The sequence below is a fragment of the Branchiostoma lanceolatum genome, chromosome 12, assembly GCF_035083965.1.
Source record: "Branchiostoma lanceolatum isolate klBraLanc5 chromosome 12, klBraLanc5.hap2, whole genome shotgun sequence".
NCBI classification, from domain to species: domain Eukaryota; kingdom Metazoa; phylum Chordata; class Leptocardii; order Amphioxiformes; family Branchiostomatidae; genus Branchiostoma; species Branchiostoma lanceolatum.
The window spans coordinates 11515518-11540663 of record NC_089733.1 but is presented as its reverse complement, the minus strand read 5'-3'; the positions used below and the strand labels follow the sequence as shown (position 1 = coordinate 11540663).

Here is a 25146-nt window from a genome sequence, read left to right as displayed (position 1 = left end):
TACAAGTATTACATTCGAACAAACACCCTGGAAACGGATTCCTACAAGACTTTGGCATTCTAGAACTGCGTCTTCTCATTTCTTCTCTGCATTTTGTAATTATCTCGCTAGAGGTCCTTCATGACTGGTATGAAAATGTTTCGGTTATACCATGTTGTTTTTCTGCGACAATACAAATAGACAAACTAGAAGTATAGTATTCAGTCAGCCATTCATTACATTTCATCACTGCAATGATTTATATAAAGTAATTTGTTCATTGTAGCTGGAACATCACTGAAATACCGTTCTTTGCACTGATATGTTAAAAATACCACCCCTCCAAACGAATAATGGACTGGTTCCTAAACTTCAAGATGGCGGTGGCTGGGTAGAACAACAGAAGTTTACCAACAAAAATTACTAAATTGCTTCAAACCTTTCCAGTCTTTCCACCCAAACATCCCTCGGATAGCAGAGCTGTTTAAAGACGGAATAGTTTATCGCCTTGTGGGCGCCAGAGTCGATGTCAGTGTTGGTAAGTACGATGTTTTTCTCGTCCGAACATGTGGGGAGGGGGGCGTGGACTGGAAAAAAAATCTTATTTTTAACCGCTGGTAACGCAACGTTACTTGCATACGAAACATATGGATTCCAAATTATGGCCAATTCTATCAGTAGAAGACCCTTTAGATGCCAGGCTATCTTTTAAAGTGTTCCTGGCAAACGACTGTCTATAATTTGTTTCACGTCGCTTTTGCGTCATCAGAATTTAACTTCCTTCTTCTTCTTTCCTTTGGCATTGTATTCGCTGGATACTTGATCCGTATATTCTAGTGCCAAGTTTCGTTAACTAGGAGTGCCAGAAAAAAATCATGGCAGAACGCAAAAGCAACTGTTATAATTTTTAATTGATAACACTGATAAAAACCGCTAAAATGGTTCATACTGCTTTCTCTGCTTAGCACAGTCTTGCTCAGTACTTACAACATGTAGGAGAAAGAGTATGGTAATATGGAATGGTATTCCGCGGTTCTTAGGATACTGCTACAAGAATACAAATGTGGGGGGACAACCAAGGAGGTAAGAGAGACCGTCTTGAGCTGTTTTGTAGACAAGTACTGCAAAAAACCTCCTACTGGGGAAATTAAATCACTGCAAAAAATAACTGAATTTATAGTTTTTGTTGTTGTTTTTAGTGTTCGTGTGTCTCCAGAGCACGAGTTGGGATCTCACCACCGGACACCGTCCAGGCTTCACCCATCCAATCTGCAAGTACAATCCCTCTGGTAATATATCGCTTCTCCTACTAGTACATTCCCTGATTTTGCTTGTACTACTAGCTGTTAGTAAGTGTTACCCTCTCAATCCAATCTCAAGTCAAGTTGCTACCTTGAAAATAATAAAAATTTAGGAAATTTGTCACAACCATTTACCCATCCTCATATCAACCAACAAACATATTATGATAAGACGTTATCATTTTCATGTCAGTGTACATATGGTTGAACTGGTCCATTATGACTATGAGTAAAACAATAAGATTTTAGTATACTAGTAAAGACCCATGTATGGGTATAATGTATATGTTCATTGTCATTGTAAAATTGGTCAATCATGGACCACTAAGCTGTCCTTCAATTTTGAATATGTAAAAAAAGATGATAATTTTTGAAAAGACATGTTGGAAACTACATCATATGCCAAACTTTATGACATAAAAGTGATGAAAATGTATCTTTGTAAGCTTGAAATGACGAATTTAACAATGAAAATTCAAAACATGGGCTACCAAACGATGTGAGAGGGAAAAAATGTGTCCTAACCAGGTTGGTAACCAGGGTCTCCCAGTTACCAACTAATTGGAACCAGGAGCTCAACTGTTAGGCTGCTACCAGCAGTTAAGCTACAGGGACTAGATTTATTAGCTAATTATAATTAACTTCAACATTGTAGTCCTTGTGTTTGTATTTAAACATATCCCTTTTTTTAACCCCTTCAGGCGCAGGCAGAGTCTGAGCACATCAGCCCCAGCCCTGTCCTCCTGTCTTCTGAGGTCATTCCTGCCTCCTGTCCCTGGTGCACCATGACTGACTATCAACATGAACCCCAGTATTATCATATCATAGCACGCATAGGTATGTACATACCCTGGTATTCTGTATCACCTGCAGGTAGGATTGCATGTAGGCCGGAGGGCAATCCGACCCGCGGGAGGGCTGGGACCGAGGGTGATGCAGAATACACCGTGTCGTATTTTAGTTATGTCATAACCACCCGAGAAAACACATTTGTTGAGAAAAGTTGGTGTCCTCGAACAAAAAAATTGTAACAGCCCCACATTCCAATGACCGAATCCAGTATTCAAATTTTTGATAGCGCCGCACTCGGCGCATTTGAAATGCATTCTAGATATTCTATGGAAGCCCAAAGTTAACCCAAAGTTATCACCCGGTCTGGAACACCTGTATCAAACGTTTTTGCGTCCCAGGTATGACATGATCATGAAAAGGTTTATAGAACAAATTTTTAACCTTCTCCCTGCTGCCTAACTCTGTAACTAATACTAGTAATAGGGAATTGGGTGCCACACGGCTACTTCAGTGTGCTAAAGGTTAAGGATTAAAGAGGCTGTATGGATCAGAAAATCTACTCGAGTCATGAACGATGATAGGGGGATACAAGCTCAGTCACATTTGGGACTGCATTCTTCACACTGCAGCAGCCACACCTAGCTGCAGTGCAAAGTAGGACCAGTCAGTTTTGCCCTTAGGAAGGTGCAATATGGTCACCAAAACATTGGCTAGGTTTAAAGTCTTTGGTCGTGTGCAAATAACTTTGTTATCCAGACGTCTTTTACAATGTAGTTTCAATGTGTATTGAATGATTCTATAGGCATTTTCTCTGTGGTCATTTTTACTGCATGCATTTATTCTTACTGTGCTGTGCTGTACTGACTTAGTTAGTACTGACTTAGTGTACTGACTGTGCCCCACAAATGCACAGACTAGTAGAAGGGAAAGGTTTAACAAAAATTATTTTTAAAAGTAAGGAACAGGATTTTGATGCCTCCCTCTCATCTAATCGTTTACTTGTTTGTCAACATGTTTTTGTTTACCTTTCCATGTTTCCATGACAGCGGTGTCGTGTAAGGGTGCGACCTCCGTGTTCCTGGCCAAGCACCGTCCCACCGATACGTTCGTGTCCATCCGGAGAACCAACCTTGACCACTTCAACCTGGACTATGACCTCTACTCCGGCCTGCAGGTATGGGCTCACATAGTTTGATCTGTTGGATGTTTGGTTAAAATTTAAAGGAGCATTCCACTCCAGAAGCGAGTATTATTTTCTGATAGATGATATTTTTCGGGATACAAATGCACCCAACTTTTGGCTAAATTACCTCAGCTGTCTTTTTGAAAATAATCTTTTCTAAATCCATGTACTAGCATGGCCGACTTTGGGCTTTATTTCTCACTAACGGTAGACGCGATAAACTTAACAAAAGCAGTTGAGTGACTATCACACATTCAGGGAGGTACACAAAAAGTTTGAAGATTATCGCGTCTTGGAAAACAGAGGTTTTGGTACTTTTGTAAGAAACATTGAACTCTGGCATTGTTAGAAGGGTCCTCCGGGTAATTCAAGAACTTGATCGCTTATGTACCCTGGTACGGATGTACTTAACAAATCTAGGAAACTAATCTACTCTACAAGAGACTATGTACTAAGGAAGGAGACTACATGTATATACTTTGTCGAATTTCAAAGGCTTATGCAGTTTCTTATATATATGTATTCTATATCTGTAATGCAAGGATGATCAGATGTCAGTATGTAGTTGAATTTTGTCCTTTTATGCATTGACTGAAATTCTAGTATAGAACAGACAAACATGTACTAGTATATAATGTATTTTCCATGACCCTGGTTTCATAAACATTAAATGAGGTTCTGAAAAAAAGGTTTGATGCATCATACATTGGTTTTAGGTGCATAATACTTTTATCAAATCATAAAACTATATACAATAAAGTATACTGTTAGTTGCATAGACATGTGATGTTTATTGTTCTGCCATGTTGTATTCCAGCATGAGATCCACATGACCAGGCTGTTCCATCATGGGCACATCCTCCCCTACCACTGCGCCTTTGTCAGTGGCAATGAACTCTGGGTAGTGGCGCCTTTCATGTCATTCGGTAAGTCGATGCTATTGTGTACGTGTAAACCAATTATCATTTTGAAGATTTTATCTACATATTGCAATCAATTTTTTCAACTTTGAAAATACTATAGTATACTTTCGGTTAAGTACAACATTACAAGATTACATTTTTAAGGCTATATTTACAAACTACAATCTTCTGTCTTTAAGATTTGTTTCGAGAAATACATGTTCTGAAATTCTTTGAAATTCTATAATGAAAAATACCGTAAATGTACTTTTTCCAAAGTACAAAAGTACAACATTACAATTCCTGCTTAGAGCTGGGGAAAATAGTGACTGTGTCATTTGCATAATTCGTCACTACCAGCTGTCCCTGTGTTGCCATGGCAACAGCTTCAGGGCCCCATTGGTCGGCAGTGATGTGTTCGAGGAACCTGCCAGTCCTGTCAAACATCTCCACACGACTGTTGAACATGTCCGCCACAATGATGTTTCGGTGTTCGTCAATGCAGATGCCATGAGGCCCCTTTAGCTGACCTTCACCACTTCCCTCCCCTCCAAACTTGAACAGAAACTGTCCGTCCTCTCTGTAGACATATACGCGGTGATTCTCACAGTCAGACACGAGAATGTTCCCTTCCTCATCCACAGTGATGTAACATGGGTATCCCATTCCCTGCTGCTGACCCACAGTTCTCACAAGTGTCCCATCTGGCCAGAACACCTGTACTTCACCATGTCTCTTGGGCCAGTCTCCTGTGGTTTGTGTGATGAGGATGAGGTTCCTCCTGGTGTCCACGGCAACTCCTCTCCACCGCATTGTGTACTGTAGGTCAAACTTCCTCAGCACCCTGCCCTGTTTGGTGTACTGCATGGCAAACTCATCATTTTCTGACCTCCCCACCACCCACAGGTTCCCCTCCCCATCTATAGCTAGGTCTTGCGGGTCTATCTTCTGTTCACCTGACACGACTGTTGGGAACTGATGGACAAATGTTCCCTGCAGGGTGAAGGCTTGGATTCTCTGGTTCCCTCTGTCTGTTACAAAGATCTGCCCTTCGTCCGACACCGCTAGCCCAGCTGGGTAGTCAAACTGTCCTGTTCCTGATCCCTCTCCACCAAATGTCACCTTCTGAGACTGATTCTCCTCTTGACTTTGGTTACCATGGTGATGACCTGTGCCCCCTGCTGCATCATCACTAGTTGCAGTTGCTGCTGATGTAGATGGGAGAAACTGGACAGTCACATGTCCCAATACTGGCTGAAAGACAGCAGGCTGGGTTTGTACAGGAGATAGTTCTTCTTTTCCTCTGTACTTTCCTACCACCTCTGCCAAGTTACTTTCCTGGCTAAGAAACCCATTCCCTCTATCCTCCACTTCTTTCTCTGCTTGATCACAGGCAGCAGACAGTTCATTGACATCTGCCAACACTCTGTCCCTTTTGTTGTGTACTCTTGCCAAGTTTTTTCGATGATTTTGTTCCACTTCAGACAAGAGGGTGTTACAAGCCTGAATGATTCTGTTGTCTGTCTGCTGTTTCTCTTCATGTAGAGTTTTCTCTGTCTCTCTCAGACCTCTAATGAAGCTGCAGTAACTTTCCAAAATGTCCCTTCCCTCAGTTATCAAGGCCTGGACTGTATCTCTTCTTTCTTGTGCAGCTTTCTTGATGGTTGTTGTGCCATGGCCGTTATGAACTTCTTCCAAACATTGTTCACAAATCGGAATCTGACATTGTTTACAGTACACTCTATACTCCTCAGAGGGGTGAAAGCTGCACCTGTTTCCAGACTGTTCCCTTGTTTCCCCGGACAGTGTAGCTTGCTGTTGTAGTCTCTCGCACAGATGGGCTACAATGTAACTGTCTGGCAAACTTGCGACCCCCTGGGGTGGCAGCCTGACCTTCCTGCGGCATATAGGGCACTGTAAGGGTACCCCCCACCCCGCATGGTTCTGTAGACATTCCTGACAGAAGGTGTGCTGACAGGGCAGCACCTTAGGCCTGGTGAACAGCTCCAGGCAGATGCTGCAGGACAGTTCTTCACGTATTTCCTCCCCAAGACTCAAGCGTGCAGCCGCCATTTTGTTGTCCAAGCTGCTCACGTCAACCGTCTTACGTTACAGGTCTTTATTCTCCATGAATGGCAAGTGTTTGTACTCCCTCCTTGTATTACACAGATCAGGTTTCTTGATTAGGTGTCAAGGTGGTGTTGTGATTAGGTTTGTTGACTTGGAATCTAAAGTTTATGGGTTCAAAACCCTAGCAGGCCCCAGTGTTGTGTCCTTGGTAAAGGCACTTTTCACCTATTTCATAACTCTGAATCGATGAAAATGAATACCTAGCTTTGGCTATGGATGTAAAGATGGGGCATAAAGCCAGAGGTCCCATGTTTGAGGAGAGCCACACCTCCAGCACTTTAAACATTTCCATCCCGGTGTGAGTGAATCAAACCTTACAGTCTGGTCTTACACAGCTTGCACTTACATTACTGTACAAAACTGGTGTGTAACGCCTAAAGCAGTTTACTGGTTATGCAAAACAAACAAGTCTGAGAAAATAATAAAACTGGGTCAGACTACCTTGTGTGATATTGAGATTGAAGCATACAGGATTCGAATGGAACCCATACATGTATTTTACTCTCCAAGCAGAAGTTGGAGGGCCAGATCGATACCTTCTTCACATTGTTACCATCTTCTGACAGCTGAGTCTTTTGACACTTAGATTCCTCCTTCAACCTCTTGACCTCTGCTTGGAGAATATGAATTGTATTGAAATGAAATGAAATGAAAAGGCCAATATGATGATATCTAACATCAGGGTGTTTTTCTTTTAGGTTCCTGTCGTGATTTGATCAATTCCCATTTCACGGACGGTCTAGGGGAGACAACCATCGCTTGTATCCTAAGAGATGTGCTCTTGGCCCTCGACTACATACACAAGATGGGATATGTGCACAGGTTAGTCACTGTCACTTAGAAAGTCTTAATCTGTGATTTAATGTTGCTTTTATACTGCAAGAAATAGAACAAATTACAAAGAGGTAAAATTAATCCACCGGGTTACATAAATCTGCCGCTTTGAAAAACAGTGGGTTTGAGAGATCTCTAGTGCAGCACCCCCCCCAGGTACATGTATGCATAGTTTAGATATACAACAGTGCATTATACTGGGGGACGGTGTTGGGTTTGAGATCTGTTTGGATGTATCTTTTCAGTGTGGCGGAATTATGTACCCTGGTGGAATTACATATATGTTATTAGATATTAAACAAATTACATAGAACTTATGCTAGTTATGGTCTATCAACTATCACTAAATATGAGTCCTACTACAGTCCATTTTTAAACGTTATGGTGGTAATTTTTGTTTCTCCTCCTCAGAAGTGTGAAGGGAACCCATATCCTGATCTCGGAGCGAGGCCAGGTCTGTCTGACCGGAATGAGACACTCCATCAGTATGGTGCTCAACGGCGAGAGGGTCGGGGCACTACACGAGTACCACTGTAACAGTATCAGTACTCTACCCTGGTTCAGCCCTGAACTACTGGAACAGGTAAGATGGGAGGGGGGATTGGTACAGACTAGTTTTGCTGTGACCGGTGTCTTTAGTAGTTAGAACCAGACTGCTAATCACATGTGTTTGCTTTACTGTACAGAGCATGTAGTACCACCTGATTTGATAAACTGAGCATGTTGGAAACCAAAATGTATCCATGATTTTTTTTCTTTAGAACCTCATTGGATACGACACATCCACAGACATCTACAGCGTGGGCATCACAGCTTGTGAGCTGGCCAATGGCATTGTGCCATTTTCTGACATGCCAGCGACTCAGGTAAAGTAAAACTTTCATACATCTTAACTCCTTCTTTCCTTTGAAAATTTTGAAATGAGAATTAAAGGCTGTAGCGTAACTTTGACTAATAATAGCTACAAAATGGTACAAACTGCTTCTCTGCTGCGTATACAGCACTTGCGGGAAGGAAGTTGAATACATACAGTCTACCACTACCAGTGGACTAACCCCCTGTTGTAGTGCTTGCACAACTGTGTGGCCCAAAGGCTATAGAAACAGAGATGGGCACCGGCCAATATATTCACTATATGGACTTCAGCCCTCCCTAAATTATAACTTTTAAGACTACATAACACATACTCGAGGCACCTACTCGATCACAGCACCTCCATTTTACGTCCCTTCTGAAAGATGAATGCAGCTCCAACCAGAATGCCCTTCCCCTGATTGAACCGGGGTCCCCTGGTTACCAACTAATTGGTACCAGGAGCTCAACTGTGAGGTTGTTGTTACCAGTTGAGCCACAGGGACATCCCTTCAACCTCCAGTATGCTTGTCATACATTGTACTTTTCAGGTCCTCTCCATATAGACAATTTCTCAAAACACTAACCAGCAACTTTTAACTGTATTTTCACAGATGTTGCTTGAAAAGTTGAACGGGACGATGCCGCGACTTCTCGACGCCACCACGCTACCAAACGTGGACGACGACGCTCTGACCAGCGCGGGAGGGGATTCTGGGATAGGCGGCAGCATGGCGACCTCGAGCATGATGCGAAGCGAACAGCTGCCGTACCAGCGGGTCTTCTCTCCGCAGTTTCACGAGTTTGTGTTCCTGTGTCTACAGAGAGATCCCGCGGACAGACCCACCGCTAGTCAACTCCTCACACACTCCTTCTTTAAACAGGTAACATCTACTAACATAATTTCACCAGGGTACATAATTCCACCACCCTGAAAAGATACATCCAAACAGATCTCCAACCGAACGTCCCCCAGTATGATGCACTCCTGTATATCTAAACTGTGCATACCAGGGGGACCCTGCACTAGAGATCTCTCAAACACACTGTTTTTCAAAGTGGCAGATCTATGTTGCCAGGCAGATTAATGTTAATGGAGGTAAAAACGTTATTACATTGCAGAATTTCTCTCTTTTTTTCGTTTTTCAAGTCCAGACGAAAATCAAAAGAATAACCATTGAACTGTAAATCTGAAAATGTGACTTACCAAAACTGATGCGAGCGTGGGAATAAAAAAAGTTTTAAAAAAAAGTTACCCTCATTATGAAATCTATGTGGTCAGAAAGGTTGAAGAAATAGCTAAACAGACCAAAGCATTGATTCTTCATTTTTGGTCTTTCACATCTTCTTCTTTGAGTTTGGCATTCTAGACATTAGTATCCATTTTCCACAATCTACAGCATGTATTTGCTCATTTTATAGCTGCTTTCCACGATACAGTATGGTAGAAAACTTCCTTTTTTGGGGGTGGTGGAAATGGACGAAAATGGATGCGCACGTGGATGTCATCCATATAATCGAATCAACATGGCCTTAGCCTTTAGCACTTGACTCATGAGAAAGAATACCCAGTGTGGCAGTTGAATACGTATCACTGCCAGTGGACCAGCCTCCCGCTGTTATATATGCACCGTTGTGTGACTCAGGAGGTGTAAGTATGTAGATTGGCAAACTTTAAGCATCTCCAAAGTCCCTTTTGACATGTTCTTTGATTTTTTTTGTCACAGGTCAGAAGAAAATCTGCAGAAAACCTGATAGAGTTACTGTACCCCATCAAGCCACTCACAGAAACCCCCCACTGGCCAAAAGGTATGGAAACTTCCTTTTATCATCATTTTGTAGAATGTTTTGTTAATGGTAGGCATGTTACTGTTATACATGTATTTAAAAGCATGTTAAGTACACATACTGATCAAAGTTTTCACACAATTTGATTAGCTTCTTCAAATTAAGGATGTACAGTAATTATTATTAGAACTTCTTTAGTCACTGACGAAAGATAGCAGATGCTATCTGAAACGTCTGACTGTTTCAAAATCTTATCCAGTTGCTTGAGTAATTATTATTGGCATATCTTATTACCTGGATGTCTAACCTTCATCAACGTACTTAGTCTAGTTGTAGATTGCAGATTTTTTTTGTGAAATTGTTGTGTTCATTTCCAAGCCTGAAAAGGATTAAAATGTAATATCAAGGATTGATATATTTGCTGCTGCGCATCAAAATCTTTGTGACACATATATAACATGTTATTTTCCCAACAGATGCTGATGGGAGTATAGAGAACAACATCGCTAAAATAGAGGAGCTGGATCTAAAAGATGAAGAGGAGTGGGACTTCTAGAAATGTGAATTTGTGACATTCTAGATATCAAGCCTTTCTTTCTTGCTATAGTTCATTTGGATGTATCAAACTATCATATTTATGTAATAAGTTTAACTGTTTTCTTGCTGAGGTAGCATTTTGGTCCTAAATCTATATCAAAAATGGTAAATGGCAGCAATGGGAAGGTAAAGAATTTATGTCTAACATATATACAAAGTTGTTTTTGTCCAAGGCTTTACAAATGTTGGTACATGTTGGTTAAACGTTTAAGTGTGAAGTGGTCATAATACGTAAGTTCCAAAATAAATGGACAGGAAAAAGAAAACAGAAATAGAATAATTTGTTTTGTTGGTCAGAAAAACATCAAGCTTGTTGTTGAAACAGTATTACTGCTACTTCTGTCAGTAAGTCTAGTACAGACTAGGACATGGTACTTTGCACAAAAAGTAAAATTTCAATTATTAGAAAAAACAGTTCGCAATGTTCAGAAAACAGCTGAAACAGTACTAAATAAAAATATTGGACTTAGCGGAAGGGTTAAAACTACTATGATAACAAAATTAGGGTGAATTGCTTTGTTAAATGTCTTAAAAGTAAACATATTATAATACCCACAACTGTATAGTGTACAAAACATTTTGAGTATTATATGTATATTATAAAATCAGCACATAACATAGATATTGGTATTGCTCTATATTAAGCATTAACATTGTAACAGTAACATTTGTCGGATCCGTGTTTGTGTGCCTACCATAGGCTTGTACATATGTAGCACCTTGGATACCAATGCTCTCTTTATTTCAACTCTGAACGAATCTAGCCAAATTGTATTAAATGGATGACACCGAGTGGAAATTGCAAATTTAGTGGGAGACTTTGTCTGAAAATAGACTACTGGAAGTGCTACACTTTCTTGGTCAATATAACATACTGGCCCCTTTTGAACATGAACCAAACACACTTATCAAGAATAGTAGAGTAGGGGTGACCGGTTATACTTGGCTGAAAATGCAAGCTGTAGCGAAGCTGTATTGCACAAGTATTACATTTTGTAATTACTTGCTTTGCCTCAGTTTTCTAGCATTACCTTACCTCTCATTTAACAAAGGGCCTGCATTTCTTTCTTGATTTTTTTGCCAAAGTACAATCATTGTCATGTTTCATTTGAATCATCATATGAATGATTTTTCACCAGTCAAACTCAATACCTACCTAGTTGTTATTCCTGAGTAAGTTTGTGTTGTTTCACATTTAGGTCATGTTGATTTGATCATATAGATAAAAGTTTTCGGCCATACTGTAAATCATACAAAGCAGCTGCAAAATGAGAAAATATATGCTGTAAATTGAACAAAAATATGTAAATTGAAAACGGATGCTAATGTCATATAATGCCAAAGTCAAAGAAATGAGATGTGAAAGAACAAAAATGAAGAATCTACTGCTTGGTATACCTTACTCTGTGTTTAGTTTTGTTCATCTTTCCTGACAACAAAGATTTCATAATGAAGGCAACTTTTTTTTTTGGCCAAACTTTTTTTAGGGGGCCAACCTTGTTTTTTATTCACACGCTCACAGGTTTGGGGTTCCCGGATGATGTTATCAATACTGTAACAATCAAATCAACATGGCCTTGGAGAGTGAGATTTCAATTCCCTAGAAAGTTGCCGCCAAATGTCAACATTGTGAACAGAGACACAAAGACAGACTAACACATGATTTAAAATGTTTGAAGTTAAACCAAAAAAGATGCGCTGTCAAAAATGCAATACTAGTATGTAAATAGAATGGTTAAACTTTCTGTCAGGGTGTTATTCTATTCCATATTGTAAATAAAAGCTATGAGTTATTATATGATATTCAGGTTAACAAAATTGCTAGAAAGCTAACAAACAGGCAGGCAGCTATTCATAATTCCCAGAAATATTATATCCAAATGAAGAATATTTTCTTCAACAAATCAATATAATTATAGGCATAAAGAGAGAATTCTGTACTCATATAGTGCTGCAGTTTTAGTGTCTTGTATATTTAAAAAATTTTGTTCAGTGAATATTTGATAACCCCTTTACTGCTTATATCTTCATAGAAATAAACTTACAGATCAGACGGATATGCTTTTGTTGTTTCTTCATTATTCATAGCATTGAGTGAAAGTTGTGGTGATTTGTTTGTTTGCATGACTAGTAAACCACTTTTTGGTGTAACACACTGGTTTTTGTACACTTGGTACAAGCTGCATAAGACTGGTCTGTACATTTTGATCCGTTCACCCTGGGATGGACCCCCTCTCTTGTTTATAGGTGTGGTGGGATATCTAACGTGCTCGAGGTGTGGCTGTCCTCAAACGCAGGACCTACAGCTTAACATCTCATCCGAACGTACGTCCCTAACCGAAGCTGGGTACTCATTTTTATATATGGCGAGTGAGAAAATAGGTGTCAAGTGCCTTCCTAAGGCTCACAGCATTGAGGGATGCTATAGGGATTCAAGCCCAGAACCGTTTAAATTCTAGTCAAACAAGAGTTCGGAGACCTCAGATCTCCATGAAATAGTGTGTGTATCCATGTGTGCATGGGTGTCTGTATGTGTGTGTGGATTAGCATATCTTGTCTATGTGATGTGAAATACACAACGTCCTATATACTTTTGATAAGCCAATATATTTGCATACCTTGTAAAACGGTATTTTATACACCAGATATTACAACTTTTTAACAATTATACATATACAGGTACTTGTGTCCAAAATTTATTTTCCACTTTGTTTTATAAACTTTGTACAGCTGTCTAAGTCAAATATATATATATCACACCTAACTAAACACCGTTTCCTATATTAGTTGCTGTTTATGATACATGTATATTGATTAGATTGCTGACTATACCCTTTTCCATCGAGAAGAATGAAATATGTAGATATGTAGCGCAAATTTCAACTTAAGCTCATCGATTATGGATAGATTTAAACTCAACGACTATCGATAGATTACGATGAAGATCATCCAAATTGGTTGTTCTTTATGATATGATTCATTCATTCGTCCCAGGGTGAAGTTCACTCCAGTAGGAGGAATCGCTCACTTGGCCTACTCAAGTTCATTCTTGAAGGAGGAATCTCTCGTTTGACTGGCTCAAGTTCTCTCAGTCAAGATCTAGACTCCCCCAGGTGTTCGACTAGTTTGTCTCCCCGTCTCTTACATTGTCATTTTGTTACCTCCGTTTGCGGAGGCTCTGTTTTCGGTGTGTCCGTTGTAATCCGTCGCGTATCCGTTGTAATTTGAATACAGTACAGTACAGTACAGTACAGTGCAGTAACAGAAAGTAAAGGGGAAAACAGCGTCACTGTAGGCAGGTTTCAGCATGCTAGGCACTCATGGGGCACTCACAGGAAGTTAGGTCAAAGGTCCCAGAATCTCATTTCCTGTCTTGAACTTCCCGCTATATGCATGCCTGTTGCCTTTCGATAGCCAGTGGGCATCAGATAGAATCAACGAGAAATTCACAATAATGATTAAAACAAGAAAATCACAAAAGCTAAAAACATTTCGTCCATCGGTTGTTCTTACAGAACTAGTTTAAACGTCCTGTTCTTGTCCCGATTCCTGCTCAAGTTGCGTCGTCGCGACTTCGAGCTTCCGAGCGCGCCGAACTTAGACGAAGCCATGTCGAAGTTCTTCCGTTGTGAATACCTCTTGTGGTACCTCGCAGCCTCGTATAGATGAATGTAACACTCCATGAACTCCGGTATCCCCAAACAGAGAGCTACGATACCGGCAATGGCGGCGATTGAGCCGACGATCTTTCCGACAATCGTACGGGGGTAGTAGTCCCCATACCCGATGTTGATCATGGTCACGATCGCCCACCAGAAGGTTTCGGGGATGCTGGTGAATTTGGTGTCCGGATCGTCTAACTCCGTGAAGTATACCACACAGGAGAACAACACCATCAACACTGTTGTCATGAAGAAGAACAGGATGATCGCAGTCATGCTGTTGGTCTGGAACAACAGAAAAACTGAAGGTGAAACTGAGCTCTCATTGTCACTGACGAAAGGTACTGGATGCTACTATAAACGTCTGACCGTTTCTAAAATCTATCCAGTTGGTTTAGTAATTGCTATCTTGTGAACTCACATTGAATCATGAACCTTGGTCGTGCAAGGAAAGACGTATGTTATGTATAGTACATGTAGGTTCGCTGTACTGGACACACTGCACTAGCTCTTTTCGACAACGTACAATAAACAGTGGCTTAACGTCCCGTCCAGAGGACTGTGACCCTTTCCAGTAGCGTGTATGTTAGTTGATCGACAATAGCCAGGACTCGAACTCCCAACCTCCAGGTCAAGAGAGAGAGGCACTACCTACAATCAAGCATAAGTGATACGCATCTGTTGCATTGCTGCCCTAAAACGCTATCCGTTCTCCTCAGAAATGACACATAACGTTCCAATGCAATGTGGCGGATATACTAATCAGCACCCTGGACAGCAACGCAACTTACCCTGCACCACCTGCATTAATGACATAAACCGCTAGGTGCGCACCTACACAGTGGTCGAGCGGTGGGCATACTGTTGTCAATCCGCACATTGGATAGTAAGACTGTTTATGTTGCACCATAGCCTGTAGCAACGGCATAGCCCGCTAGATGCTCTTCTACACAGTAGTAGAGCAGTGGACATACCTTTGTTAATCAGAACCTTGGACAGTAACACAGATTATGTACCACCTGCATCAGCGATTTGAACCGCTAGGTGCGCACCTGCACGGTGGTAGACCTACCATCGCTTTCCAGAAGAGCTGCATGTCGCCGGAGTACCGGGTGACTTTGACGATCCGCAGCATCCGGACCAGCCGCGCGATCCACATGGCGTTCACGATCCGGTTTATCTGATCCGTAGGGTGTGAAGAACTGTATGGGGGTTAAAAAGAAAAAGAAGAATATTCTTAGATTTTGTTCAAATCCTACGGTACGAAAAAAAGAAGGTTGATTCGAGATCATACTCTGGTCGCTTTCAATGTTATGATCAACTGTTGAACGTCACTTATTTTTGCCTATGAACAACTAAAGAAGACAAACAGTACGAAAGTTATGTAGAACTTTTTTTCATTCAAAGAATACACAGGCATTGCCTTATATAGAATAAGAGCTCTTGGTACATTGAAACTGTAAGGTAATCATAAATTGTAGTACTTGTTTGAATAGAGAAGCAATAATGTATAAGCGTTGCCATCTATCAGCAGATTTACAAATCAAGGCCCCTACAGCCTGACAAACTGTAAACTGGCTAGCCAGTACGTCGGAGTCGTTATTTGAAATATACAAACAGATGACCTAGAATGAGAGGATGTTTTTATCAGATAGATAGATAAAGACGCACGTCAGTTCGAGTCCCAGCTCCGCGAAGTAGAGAACGATCCCGATGAAATCCAAGACGTTCACGTAATCCTTGACGAACCTGCACCGGTCCGAGCAGGTCACAAATCCTGATGGAACAAGATAGAAATACACAACACTCAAAATAACACTTAACTACTTTCACCGACTAATTACAATGTTCGAATTCGACTTTTCAAACATACTTTCGAATTCGACTTTTGAAATACGTAAACACTGTGAGAAAGACACTGTGAGAAAGTTGATTAGTCAAAGTCTAGCACATTACTAAAAGGCCAATGTGTAATAATTTGATTGTGATTACTTATACACTTCCAAATTTATCAGACATCCGAAGTTTAACGGTTTAACCATCCATCATGGTGGACACTACATACGTCATAATCACGTGATTGCAAACACCTATTGCGTCATACCTAAAAGTAAGAATCTAGCAGTCTACAGACGTTATATTTCTTACAAACTATTACAAGGCTGCAGTTAGTAATTATATATGCAGATTCAGTTTTATCAGACATCGTCACGGTTTAACCATCAAAGATGGCGGACAATACGTCATAGTCACGTGAATTTCGTCATCTGCTGTCTTCTAGGTTTACCACCCAAAATGGCGGACAATACTAACGTCATGGTCACGTGAGTTTTGTCACCTGCCATCGACATCTTCCGGGTTTAACCATCAAACATGGAGGACAATATATACGTCATAGCCACGTGGGTACGAACTATTGCGTCATACCTAAAACCAGCTCCAGAGTGAACCAGGACACGTAGATCGTCTCCGCCACGAAGAACGGGTTCCGTGTGACCGGAAGGTGGACGGTCCCACCGCTGGCGTTGACGGGGGTGTGCAGCCACTCTTGCACTTCCGGCATGGTCTCCATACACGTCACCAACACACTCATCAGTATCATGATCACACAGATACCTGGGATGGTAGAAGGTATAAAGCAGGTCAAACGCGAAGTGGTTAGTGTTGTTGACTTATTCCCGCGTTGATTTTAAGGCCGAGTTAAAATGATTCGGGGTCCCGGACGGGCCCAATAATAGCCCGGCAGCCGCAGTCATCAGATATCATATCGAAATATGTTGTAGGTGTATCAAATTGAATATCATAAAAGACAAACGCACTTGTAACAATCTTGGCCAGGATTGAGGACTTCGGGTCGTTGAAGAGGAGCCAGATTTTCTTCAGCCTCTCGTCTTCCGGCGGCGGCAGGATTTCCGGAGGAGGGAGCTCCATCCCCTCCTCTTCTCGGTACCTGGGGAAAACGGGAAATCACCTGATGTCATTTATCTGTACGTTGTAAAAGCAATATGTGGCGCATGTGGGTCAACTTGTTACAGTCTCACAGTTAATTGAGCCCATGGTTCCAATTGGTTGGTAAGTTGGAGACCCCGGTTCAATCCTGGGGTCAGGACATCTCGGTTGGGGCTGCACCTTCTTTCGGAAGGGACGTAAAATGGGGGTCCCTTGTTCGAAGGTGTTGAGGTGCCTCAAGCACGTCAAAGGGGAAGGGCTAGCAACGCCACCCTGTAGAAAAATACCCTTCTACTGAATGAAACAGCAAGGGAACTTGCTGTACGTCCTTGGCACAACAAAGATATGAAAGAACGAACGAAAAGCAATATACAAAACATAAGTAACTCACAAAAAACGTGGTGTCTTGTTCGAGGTCTTCCTCGTCAAATTCATCAGCTATTTTTTTAGATCACTACTATTTCGTGAATTAAAAGATAATGGTATATATAATGAATATAAACAACGAGTACTTTTCAAATAATAATTGATAACATATATTATAAGATTCTATTGGATGACTCCTGAAACTCCGTCCATGTAAATGCCATCTATATTGTGCATCAGGAACCTAAGGCGTGTGTTGCACGGTACTGTCGTTGTTACGACTGAAGTACACTGACTTTCGTAAGATTTTGTGCAACTTTGCACACACAGAAGTAAATACACATAGATCTAATATATACATACAAAGTATAAGCACGTTTAACACTTGAAAGAGCAGGCGATGCTCTGTGTGGTTTACATATGGAGTTATCCATGCAAGTCTGTTTTTGTTTTCGCGATGTACGAGTGATATACTGTTCCTTGCAAGTGGCTCTAAAACAGGCGCCCACGTCTATAGGACGATGAGGCTTACTTAGACACCTACGCATATGCGCCCTTTCTAAAGTAAAAGGTCGGTAAAGGTTCTAAAACGTCAACATACGTGTCATTCGTGCTACTCTGAGTGAGTGAGTGAGTGAGTGAGTGAGTGAGTGAGTGAGTGAGTGAGTGAGTGAGTGAGTGAGTGAGTGAGTGAGTGAGTGAGTGAGTGGGTGAGTGAGTGAGTGAGCGTGTGTGAATGAGTGAGTGAGTGAGTGAGTGAGTGAGTGAGTGAGTGTGTGAGTGAGTGAGTGTGTTTACCTTCTCAAGGTTTCTTCCCCGATGTCGTAAAACTCCAGCTCGTCCAGGAAGACCTCTGCGGGGACCTCCTCGGGCCTCTGCAGCATCCCGCCCGTCTGGTAGTACTGCAGGATGGCCTCGAAACTCGGACGGTGTCTGTCAGATACAGAAGCGCAACTTAGGATCTTGCAATTCTCTTAATTGTACCCACAACCGTGTCATTACTTCCCTTAGGAAGGTAGCTGATAGAATATTGTAGCCGCGCGACTTTTCCATGGTTACCTATATCACTGGACTCGCGGCACGTTGGCGGCAACGCTGCGTCCTAAATTGGATTTGTGTTACCCTTGACCTTACTAATGGGAACATCTTGCAAAAGGCACAAAGCGTAAAAAGGTTAGTTTTTTATCGATGAAATTCGTTGAGCGCTATTTCACATCGTCTGGTCACAACGAGGCCGCCAACGTGCCGCGGATCCAGTGAAATAGCGACATGTGTGTGCAATTTTAGAATTGTGTTAATGTGACATCAGATATTATCGTAAGTGGTCTGCAATCATTGTATGATAAATTATGCACGAAGTGTACGGTATGTTGTGGCCAGTGTCCACAGCAGCAGAGCAACATGCAATCTTCTCTTAGTGGTCCCAATCCTGCCCTCATGAATTATGCAGGTGCGGTCACAATGTAAACTTACTGCCACACACAAACACACACAGAACAAAGGACCGGTGAAAATCTATCCCTTACATGGCTGACTACTGTGACATTTTGCCATTAGTCGTATGAGGTCAATGAACTACTAATATGTACTGAACTCTTTGGAAATGGTGACCAGAGAGAAAAAAGGCCATTCTACTCTTTGTGGTTAGTGAGTGATTTTAATTTTGTCAAACACGGATGTCCTATCAAAGACTGCTCTACGCCGGGCTCTTAAACATGTTTCTTTTATAACATTTTCGGCGAGGCAAGGACAGAGCTGTCCCACGACAGAAATGTAGGACAAATGTCCGGCTAGACTCAACTCGAAAACCTATGGTACAACGAATCTCACAATGCCATTATCTGTCAAAGAAGTATTCGCTGGCGTAGATCCGATTCGACCCTTTAGTGTGACCCTTACGTACCCGTTACCTTCAAAAAGTACTTTCTGTCGTAAAATAAACCTATTGTACGACGGATGCCACAAAGTATCCCAGACTCCGTATGTTGCTGGGGAAATAGTACAAATTGGCCAAATTACTGAATGATATTCCAGAGGAGTTGTACCGCCCTCTCTCTATTTCAAGAGGATGGGCACTACTTCTAATTTTACAAATTGCTGAGCGTAATTGCTGAGTTATATTTTCAGCAGCGCTTGTCTGTCTGTCTGCCTGCCTGCCTGTCTGTCTGTCTGTCTGTCTGTCTGTCTGTCTGTCTGTCTGTCTGCCTGTCTGTCTGTCTGTTGTCTGTCTGTCTGCCTGTGTCTGCCTGTCTGTCTGTCTGTTGGCCAACTAGATAACTCAAGAACGGCTGAGTGGATTGGTTTCATATTTGGTGTTATGTAGAGTGTGACAAAAACTGGAAATGATTTTTGGCTCCCTAGCTGCTTCCCTAGGTACTGCAGCGGAACTTCCGTTTTTTATATCTCCTGTTTAGATATGCTAGGGTCACAATTCTTGGGTGGTAGATAGCTCTCGTTTCAACTATTTTTTCAGCAACCTATGGAGTCTGGTAGAGACAAACCCTTACCTGTCAAAGAAATATTCGGTCTTCTTGGGATCGTAGTACCACTTTCTTCTGCGCTCGTCTCCGAGCAGACTGTCGGGGTAGGTCTCTAGAGTAGCCATGGTGGTCACAAACCTGGGGGGGGGAGGGCAAAGAAGGTAAGGTGGTCTTGTGGTTAGAGTGGTTGACTAAGGTTCTAGTAGGCCCGACTTTGTGCCGTCAAGAACGGCACTTAACAGCGATTTCCTTACTCGACTCAGGTGCAAATGAGTGCCTAGCTTCACCAACGTTAAGCCAGAGGCCCCGTGTTTGAGGATAGCCAGACCTCCATGGAGCAAGGTAGTCTTGTGGTTAGAGTTGTTCACTTAGAATCTAAAGGTTCTAACAGACTCGACGTTGTGCCGTTAAGAAAGGCACTTTGCACCGATTTCTTTACACCACTCAGGTGAAAATGAGTACCTAGCTTCCGCTAAGTAAGGACGTCCTAACGGATGGGGCGTAAAGCCGGAGGCTCCGTGTTTAAGGAAAGCTATACTCTCCAAGCAGAGGTTGAATGGGCAGATCGTCACCGTTTTATCATATGCCGTTTTGTTGTTGTCGCTAGCCCAGTTAGAATCGGCTAGCGACAACAACAAAAACGGCATATGATAAAACGGTGACGATCTGCCCATTCAACCTCTGCTTGGAGAGTAAAAGAACCCACCACACTTATCTAAAATAGTAGGGGTCCTTCCCTTTGTGAATTGATCAAACCTTATATTTACAGTATGGTCTTACGCAGCTTCCACTGTACAAAACGAGTGTGTTACTAATTTCTAAGCAGATGTAGGAAAGGCCGCGCTTTCCAAGCAGAGGTTTGGCTCCGCTTTGTTTGGGACGACTTTTTAGGAGTTTTTATCGGGCGTTTTATTTTGCCATGCTCTTTTTTGTCCATCAGCCTTAAAAGAAAACATGACAAAATAAAAACACCAAAAAAGACGTCCAAAGCAAGCCGGATCCTAACCTCTGCTTGGAGAGTACGGAGACGGTACTAATAACCAACCTGAGACCGCTGACGTTGATCACCACTTTCTGCACGGGACCGACCAGGGCGCTTCTCCGCGGGGCCGGCGGGTTCTCTTCCCTCCACCTCCGCCGAGCTCTGCTGGCCGCTCCGCTCCGTGAAGCTCCCTGTCCGCGAGACAACATGATCCTCCCTCAAGGTGGAATAAATCCGTACAAGATCCGTATAGGCTTGTATGCGGCCTATATTCTCCTATATGGTCCCGTATCTAGAATGCATAGATACACTTGTGTGAATCCGTATGCTAAACAAAAGTATATCGTATCATATGGGTCCCAGACGATGGCTCTTGTATGGGTCCGTATACAAAATGTATGTACATGTACTTGTATGGGTCCGTATACAAAAGGTATCTACATGTACTTGTTTGCGTCCGTATACAGTTGATATCCAGCTGTATGTGTCCGTATAGAGAAGTTAAACACTACTAACGAAGAATATATATGTTGCCGTGATGACATTTCAACGTAACATAAAAACACCCGCAGTCTACCTCCCCCACCGACGCATATCCCACAGTTGGGAAACAAACGGAAAGGTCGTTGTTATTATAAGATAAACATTGGCTTTCTCAGCCGCCGTCAATGGCGTTTCACCTTAGCTAGGCGCGTCTGTGAGCTTCCGGTCGTTCTCGGGTGTCGTGCGTTGGTTCAGCGTAATTTAACGTCAGCGTAAGGGCCGTCACTCAAGCTGAAAATAGCTCAGGCGACGAGCCTACAAGCTCTATAATGATATTCTCGACAGCCGGTTTCTCTTGGTCACTGCACGATTAATAGGGAGCAGCCGATGTCCACATGTCACTGAGCCTCGTCCATAATGTTAGGATAGATTTTTTTCAGACGAAAAATACGCTCGACTCTTTGGCGATTTTGAAATTTGGCTACCTTGGCCGTTGACAGGATGGCGGCCTAGTATCTGGATTATTTCCGTTATGCAACAGTATCAAAGACAAGCCCTACTAAACCTGCTTTCGGAGTGTTCCATTCGAGCATGATCCGCTTACACAAGAAAGGCAACCGACGCTACGTTCACCAATGTGATGAAAATAACTACCACCATCCCTTTTAAAAAGCCTAACACAATAACAAAGGGTAATAGAATATAATGATATATAGACCAGTGTGTGATTAAGGTTGATACTAATGTTTGTCTTGTGGGCCGATTCAAAAAGAAATGATGCTTTTGCGTGCTCCGGCAAATATGCCAAACAAATAACTGTCAATACGACCCGACTAGCGACGAAATAAGATAAATGTGAAAAAGAGGGGCTATGTTTTGTTCTCAATTCTGCTAAATCCACTCACCTAATGGATAGGAGCAGTTGTGTACGTACAATGTACTAGCCGCAACGTTTTGTTGGTTGTCAACACATGCACGCGTACGCGACTCCAAGGATCAGTTTCGCAGCAACGCTGAGTAGCAGGAATTTTACCACGCACAGTCCGTCTTGGAAATCCTTTTATCTTAAGATCCACGAGGTTGTCTTGTATCATCCCACTTGCTTCTCGACAGATGTATGTATCCGTCATCCGTAAGTTGGAACGATGGAGAACATACCGTTTTGAACTACCAAAATGTCCTACCCCGCCTGACCGTAAAAATCCACAGGTGCTTCTTGTGTGGCGAGGACACTATGGGAGCTCAGAGAAAGATGTTGTACAGTCGTTATTACTTATAGATTAACGATTAATAGGCGTGTTATGGTTAACAACGGGTCAGTATTAAATTTTCATGGCTGACACCGAGGTTCATTAATAATGAATGAGCATTCGGGCACGAAAATGGCGCGGCGGGGCCATTTGTTCGGAGTTGGTTTTGTTTTGTTAGGCCACGCCAAATTATTCTCTTGATTCTAACTCATACATTTGGTAAACATTCAAGTAACTCGTGGTCATTCGTGGCTAGCGGATACGAGATCGAGGGGTCACTGGTTCAATTCCTGTCATTCCTAACTAGACATTATGTCCTTGGGAAAGGCATTTTTCACGACTTTCCTCACTCCACCCAGGTGTAAAAATGGGTATCTTACTTCGGTTGGGGAGGCAAAAGGCGGTGGAAGGAGAGGGATGAGCTCCACCTTCCAATACCGTGCCCTAGACACAGTGGATGACAACCCACTGCCCCTATGGCCTACAAAAAGGTTAAGGGACTACCTTTCCTTTTTCTCTTACCAAGTAAGAGATCAATTGCAACATGAAAACAGAGGGCGGACTCTGGCTATATTCGCTCCCTTGTATTGTGTGAAACAAGGAAAGTACTCCGTCCCTGCGTCAGTGAAACATTATATCTATATATCTAACTCGTGAGATATTCCAAAGTCCAGACATAATTTTCTAATTTGTCGCTATAGAAATCCGCTACGTCATCAAACTGCTGACGTCTACATATAATGACCAAGTCAACATATAGCAGCACACTTAGCCTAGAACCACAACATTTTTTGTGCTTATCATACTCGAGTCTAGCATTTAGACTAGTCACGTGTTTGTCCGTCTTTTTCCTGTTACCTTGCAAATAGCCTTCAGGCAGGAATTTGCAATAATCATATTTTTATCATTTATCATATGCTGTTTTCTAATTGTACGTTAGTTCTCACAGTACAAAATTTATTTGTCTGTCGGCTCTTGTAATCATGCTGAGGTGGCTCACGAGATATATGAAAATATTAATTGGCAAGTTTCATACAGCACATTCATTATCTTCGCCGAGAACTTCGGAGAAGGTTATCCAGAGGGTAGCGTTTGTGTGTTTGTGTGTTTTTAACAAACAGCATAACTCGAGAAGGCTTGGATGGATTGTGTTGATATTTGGTAGGTGGGTAGGTCTTGATGAGACTTGGAAATGATTAGATTTTGGGTCCCCTAGCGGCTTGTTACGGTACTGCAGCAGAACTTCCTGTTTTGATATCTCGTGTTCTGGACATGCTATGGTCCTGATTTTTGAGTGGTAGATAGCTCGTTGGACAGAGAGTAAGTGGTATAGGTTTTGGCCGCCTACCGGCTTTTTTGGAACTGCAGGAGCAGGTTTTGCTTCAGACTTTGAAAGGGAATAACTCAAGAAGGGCTTGATGGATGGTCATGAATTTTGGCAAGTAGATAGCCTGAGTGATGATGTACATGATTAGATACTTATTATGCAAATCAGTATCTAATTTGCATAATTAATGAGGAAAGTTTATACATCCGCCAAATTCCATGACAGCACTCTCAAACATGTGACATATGTAACTGAGGAGGAGAGAAATATTAATAGATATCAACTATGCAAATGAGGACCTCATTTGCATAATAAATGAGAAAATATTATAACTCAAGATGGGCTTGATGGATGGTCATGATTTTTGGTATGTAGATAGATTACGTGATGCTTTGTATGATCGGATATAATTATGCAAATCAGATTCTAATTTGCATAACTAATAAGACAATTTTCAAAACAGCTGTGTTCCATGATATGACTATTTAAATATGTGGCATTTGTAACTGAGGAAGAGAGGAATGTTAATAGATAGAAAATATGCAATTGTAGGCGCAATTTGCATAATTAATGAGAAACTACTATAATTACATACAGGTAAATGATGGCAATTTCATACTTGTGGCATTTGAAAGTTATGTGAATGTGAACATCGTTGAATCAAATTATACTAATAAGGACCCCATTTGCATAATTGATGATAAATGTTAGCATAACCTTCTTTGATAAGCTCATACTTTGGACAACTTATCTTATTTGGGTGAAGAGGATCAACTGGTATGATTTATGATTGATGAGAAACACTCCTAAATACGTCAGTCATAAAGGTTAAATTCATTTGGCGAAGGTATGAGGTCGTGGAACTCTAGTTTTGTCTTATTTTGTGCTTCATTTCACAGTGGCCTACTGTAACGTTACCATTCTGATTCACCTGAAGTTGTTAACAGAATGTTTGAAAAATTGCAGCAAATTTAAAGGGGATTCATTTCTTACCGACAGGATCATTTATTACTGGGTAGGATTGAGAGTACGTTTATTTGTTAATGTTAGATGGATTGAGATGGATTTCTTCATGATAACTATATATGGCCATGTTGACAAATCTACCTGTTCAGCTGTCTACAACTTATATGTACGCAAGCACTAAGCAAAGCACTAAACGAATTCCTTTCATACGCGTTTCTGACCATTTTTCATTAATGCTAGCAGCTTAATAGCTAATAAAGTCTTCAATAAGTACAATTTTCTCAAATCAAATCAAATCAAATAATGATAATGATTATAGATAT

At 41.6% G+C, this 25146-nt stretch overlaps 3 protein-coding genes across 3 annotated transcripts; 1 reads left to right on the top strand and 2 right to left on the bottom strand.

The window, feature by feature from the left end:
• The first annotated feature begins 325 nt into the window (after positions 1–325).
• Positions 326–12415, top strand: LOC136445510 (STE20-related kinase adapter protein alpha-like). The gene is made up of 11 exons (XM_066443540.1): positions 326–517; positions 1179–1268; positions 1982–2117; positions 3119–3246; positions 4073–4181; positions 6986–7109; positions 7533–7704; positions 7883–7987; positions 8588–8857; positions 9701–9782; positions 10238–12415. Exons 1-11 carry the CDS (start codon positions 506–508, stop codon positions 10315–10317), a joined length of 1308 nt encoding a protein of 435 aa, XP_066299637.1. The 5' UTR covers positions 326–505; the 3' UTR covers positions 10318–12415.
• On the bottom strand, positions 4452–6237 carry LOC136446364 (tripartite motif-containing protein 3-like). Its single transcript, XM_066444705.1, has one exon. It carries the CDS (start codon positions 6228–6230, stop codon positions 4452–4454), a length of 1779 nt encoding a protein of 592 aa, XP_066300802.1. The 5' UTR covers positions 6231–6237.
• A 545-nt stretch (positions 12416–12960) lies between the features above and the next one.
• LOC136446498 (potassium voltage-gated channel subfamily A member 7-like) lies at positions 12961–22540 on the bottom strand. Its single transcript, XM_066444884.1, has 9 exons — positions 22186–22540; positions 20861–21089; positions 19843–19953; positions 18134–18268; positions 16840–16970; positions 16448–16636; positions 15692–15797; positions 15093–15222; positions 12961–14305 (listed from the first exon to the last, which is right to left on the bottom strand). Exons 2-9 carry the CDS (start codon positions 21004–21006, stop codon positions 13868–13870), a joined length of 1386 nt encoding a protein of 461 aa, XP_066300981.1. The 5' UTR covers positions 21007–21089; positions 22186–22540; the 3' UTR covers positions 12961–13867.
• Positions 22541–25146: the final 2606 nt, after the last annotated feature.